Below are 5,020 nucleotides of genomic sequence, written 5' to 3'. Positions count from 1 at the left end.
CTGGAGGGATCAGTCTCTGCCCTGACCGAGGGCCGTGAGGCCGCCCTCGCTGATGCTAGGAACCTGGGGGCCAGGAATTTCATGAAAGTCTTTATGAAGAAGGTTCCTGACTTCGATTGGGCGGCTCTGGGTGCGAGCACAGCGAGGCATGCTGACAAGTTGAAGCTGGAGATGGAGAGGGATGCCCAAATTGCTGAGGAGGCTCGGCTCGCGGCCGAAAAGGCCCAGGTCGCTGGTGAAAATCGTGAGGGAGCAGAGGCTGATAACCCTTGATGTAATTTTGATTAGAACTAGACTTTTGACTGGGTAAGCGGGCACCCCTCTCGCCTCGCGCTTGTATTTGAAATATTCTGCCTCGGGGCATAACTTATTTAACTTTTGTTTGTATAAAATGTCTAAGTTTTTTGTGCCCGCGCGTATGTCTTTACGGTGCTAGCTGTTTTTTTTTACCATACTTCTACTGACCAAAAAGTAATCATAACTCTGGCCGCTTATGGCGAGCGTTACCCCTTCACCGCGAGCCCAATTTATTCAGCTCGTGTCATTTGTTCAATCAAACGACCATTGAAAGAGAATGCCAAGTGGAACAAGCCCGCATCGACTCGCAGGTGTTGTAGGTGTGCTCGCACTAGGAGCTCGCATGTGTCTTCTCCTCGCATCATGCGACTTTGAGTATGTTTGATGGAGGGCTGGGCCCCCTGGGTCGCATTTATGGTTTTGAGGGCCAGGGTATGAGTTCGCATCGCGGGCCTATATCTCTATCCACATCTTTTATCTACTATGTGTTCGTATTTGTCTAAGCGGGCCGTGGCCCGGCTCGTTTCATGTTCTTGGCATCAAGCGGGTCGGGGCCCAGCTTGATTTAACATGTTAATAAAACAACTGTTCTGTCCTCGCATGGGTTCCCAAGGATGGGGTCCCCTGCTGGGTATTTAATCTATTAACAGAAGTTAAAATATCAAGTGCACAAATAGAGATCAATCGTTTATTCATAGATAATGGGAAGTGAAAGGAATACATGCTTGTGGTCTCAGGGAGGCACCTATATGGCACTACCCCCCGAGACTTAGGAATATTTGAAGATAATACTAAGTCTGAAAAGAATAATATTACTGATAATACTTGCGAAGGTGTTCCGCGTTCCAGGCTCTTGGGATCAACTTGTCTTGCATATCATTGAGGTGGTAGGTTCCCTCCCAGAGCACCGATTTTATCTTGTAAGGGCCTTCCCAATTTGCTTCCAAGACTCCGTGACTCACCACCTTGGTATTTGGCATGACCCGACGCAGAACTAAATCTCCCACCTTGAAAGTTTGGGCTCGAACCTTACTGTTGTAATGCCTAGCTGTCCTCTGCTGATATGCCGCAATCCTGATCTGAGCCTCTTCTCGAGTTTCTTCGATCATATCCAAATAGAGCCGGTGATTGACCTCGTTTGCCTCTGAGTCATAGTTGTCCCTTCGAAAAGATCCTGCTCCCACTTCAACGGGCACCATAGCTTCACACCCATACACCAGAGAGAAAGGGGTCTCTCCAGTTGTGGTTCGGGGTGTAGTGTTGTAAGACCATAGGGCCCGGGCGAGTTCTTCTGGCCATGCTCCTTTCTTCTCTTCAAGCTTTGCCTTTAAGGTATGCTTAATGATTTTATTAACAGCCTCTGTCTGCCCGTTACTCTGGGGGTGGCAGACTGCGCTAAAGCTCTTCTGAATCCCCAGCTGCTCACAAAACTCTCGCATCTCCTTGCTATCAAATTGTTTCCCATTGTCAGATATCAGCTTGTAAGGGATGCCATAGCGACATACAATAGCCCTGTATACAAACTCCCTGAGCTTTCTCGCTGTGATAGTGGCTAGGGGCTCGGCCTCTGCCCACTTAGTGAAATAGTCTACCACAACTACCGCATACTTGACGCCTCCCCTGGCCTTCGGGAGTTCCCCAATCAGATCAATTCCCCATATGGAGAAGGGCCAAGGGCTCATGAGGGATGTGAGAGGGGCCACGGGGTTGTTGTAATAATTGGCATATCGCTGACACTTATCACAAGCTCGGGAGAATTCAAAGGCGTCTTTTTTCAGCGTTGGCCAGTAGTAGCCTTGACGGAGGATTTTCTGAGCTAGAGAGCTACCCCCCGAGTGATTGCCACAAATACCCTCATGTACTTCCCTTAGAATATAGTTGCATTCCTCCCCATGTATGCATTTGAGAAGAGGAACACTGAACCCTCTTCTGTATAGAATCTCGTCGTATATCACATAGCGGGCTGCTTTGTATTTTATTCTCCTTGCCTCGTTCTTTTCGTCCGGAAGTGAACCTTCTCTTATGTATGCTAGAATAGATGTCATTCACGTGGGGCCGAGCTCATTATTGAGGCTGCCCACCTCGTGCTCGGGCACACTAGGTTGCCTCTATATATCAAGGGGCACGGTCCCTAGCAAAGTGCTCTCGCGGTGTGAGCCGAGCTTAGCTAGCTCGTCCGCGCCTTCATTCTGCCCACGCGGGATTAGTTCCAGCCTCACCTCGTTGAATCTTGCGATTATCCTCTGTGCGCACTTCAGGTAAAGCTCTGTTCTCAGCCCCTTAGCTTTATACCCCCCATTTATCTGATAGACCACAATCATGGAGTCACTAAACACATTCAAATTCTCGACCTTCATTTCCAAAGCTAGCTTGAGACCGTTGATCAGGGCCTCATACTCAGCATCATTGTTGGTTGCATGAAAGGCCAGATGGGTCGCATGTCTGATTTTGTGAGCCTCTGGGCTGATTAGCTCGATTCCAGCTCCTGCTCCATCACCGTTAGAGGCACCATCCACATATAGGCTCCACCATGGGGCACTATTTTGTCTCTCCAGTCCAACTTCTTCTGTGCTAGGTATAACAACAAGGGCTCCCGGCTCCACTTCTTGATGTGGGGGAAATTCTAGCACAAAATCGGCCAGGGCTTGGCCTTTGATCGCAGTCCTTGGCTTATAATCCACCTCGAATTGACCGAGCTCAACCATCCACTTCAACATTCGACCAGAAGATTCTGGTCTATGCATCACTTGTCTGAGGGGGTAGGAGGTTCGCACTTCTATCTTATGTGCCTGAAAATAGGGCCTGAGTTTTCGGGAGGCCAGAATCAGAGCATACGCTAGCTTTTCGAGGCTTGTGTATCGAGTCTCGGCATCGGCTAGCCTTTTACTCACATAATATACCGGGAGCTGGACACCATCCTCCTCTCGGACTAATACTGCACTTATTGCAAAGTCGGAGACGGCCAAGTATAGGATCAAAGTTTCTCCTGCTTTTGGGTTGGACAACATGGGAGGGCTACTGAGATGCTTCTTTATGTTCTGAAAGGCTTCCTCACATTCTTCGGTCCACTTAAAGTTCCTCCCCACTCCTTTGATTGCTTTGAAGAACTATTGGCATTTATCGGAGGATTTTGAGACGAAGCGGTTTAAGGCAGCCACTCGTCCCGTTAAGCTTTGAACATCCTTCACCCGTCGAGGGGATCTCATCTCGAGTAGGGCTTGTATCTTGGCTGGGTTGGCCTCAATGCCTCTATGGTTGACAATAAATCCCAAAAACTTCCCCGATTCAACCCCGAACACGCATTTCTGGGGGTTGAGTTTCATTTTGTACTCCCTTAGGATCTGGAACATTTCTGCCAGGTGGCGGACATGATCCCTCGCTTCTTTCGATTTCACCAGCATGTCGTCTACATAGGCCTCCATAGTCTTCCCCAATTGATGTTTGAACATCTTATTCACCAGCCTCTGATAGGTTGCCCCCGCATTAAGGAGCCCGAAGGGCATCCCGATATAACAGTAAAGGCCCCGATCAGTAATAAAGGAGGTGTGCTCCTGATCTGGCCCATACATGGGGATTTGGTTATATCCCGAATAAGCATCCATAAAACTAAGAAGCGCGTGCCCAGCCGTGGAATCAACCAGCTGGTCGATTCGGGGTAGAGGAAAGCTATCCTTCGGGCAAGCTTTGTTCAGGTCGGTGAAGTCTACACATGTCCTCCACTTGCCATTGGGCTTCTTGACAAGCACAGGGTTGGCCAGCCACACGGGGTAGAAGGCTTCTCTCACAAGTCCTGCCTCCATTAATCTATCCACTTCTTCTCTGAGGGCCTCTGCCCTCTCTCCACTAATCGGCCGTCTCTTTTGCCTAACCCCCTTCTTTTTCGGGTCCAAGTTGAGCCGGTGGCACATGACATTTGGGTCAATCCCTATCATATCGGAGTGTGACCATGCAAAGACATCCAAATTCTCCCTTAGGAAGCGGGCTAGATCCTCTCTCAAGTCAGGACTTAGGTTAGAGCCTATTCTGAGTACCTTGGAGGGATCATTTGGGTCTACCAAGATCGGGATTGTGTCCTCTACGGCCCTGGCCCTCTCGACCATTGAGGGAATTCTCGGGTCTAGATCTGCTCGAGCCTCGCTAGTTTTTTCCATTTTCGTGATTGCCAAACCTTCCGCATCCTTGAGCTCGGTTTGGTGAGCTTGGGTCGGGTTTATCAAGCGTTCAGAGGTCGCAGTTACAGATCGAGTGATTCCGTCGGGTGGGTCCATAGTGATTGTTGTTTCTTTGTGTGCCCACTTCCCTCTCCTAAGTGTTGCAGTGATTTATTCTGGGCTCTCTTCTTCATCACTTGCTTCCTCTACAATCCCCTCTTGTATCAACATGATGGGCTGAGATGCTTCCATTAGTAAGGCCCCTGGGCGTGGTTCCACATGAATTCCCATGTGCTCGAAGTAGTTCTCGGGCAACTCCTCAATTGAAATCAAATTACAAGTCTCGTGGCCCTCAGGACGTATTCTTTTCCTGCCCTCTGCCTCTTCCATGGGGATGTCGCACTCACCTGCTTCAGCTATCTCCCTTGAGGCATTTCTTGACTCGGCCGCTTTGAGTGCCTGGTTGTAGCAGACCCTGAATTCGTATTGACAGCTCTTCAAGATGCCTACCCCCGTGGGGGTTGGGAATTTTATCGTCATATGATGGATCGAGGTCACCATCCTCATTGCCC

General features: G+C 49.3%; 1 protein-coding gene across 1 annotated transcript; it reads right to left on the bottom strand.

Moving 5' to 3' along the window:
- Positions 1-424: 424 nt before the first annotated feature.
- On the bottom strand, positions 425-1,979 carry LOC141691980 (uncharacterized). Its single transcript, XM_074496728.1, has 3 exons — positions 1,803-1,979; positions 1,260-1,616; positions 425-436 (listed from the first exon to the last, which is right to left on the bottom strand). Exons 1-3 carry the CDS (start codon positions 1,977-1,979, stop codon positions 425-427), a joined length of 546 nt encoding a protein of 181 aa, XP_074352829.1.
- Between the last annotated feature and the right edge of the window lie 3,041 nt (positions 1,980-5,020).

Source organism: Apium graveolens, chromosome 10 (assembly GCF_009905375.1).
Source record: "Apium graveolens cultivar Ventura chromosome 10, ASM990537v1, whole genome shotgun sequence".
NCBI lineage: Eukaryota > Viridiplantae > Streptophyta > Magnoliopsida > Apiales > Apiaceae > Apium > Apium graveolens.
Note: the sequence above shows the minus strand (reverse complement) of the source record. Positions and strands in the feature narration are given on the sequence as shown.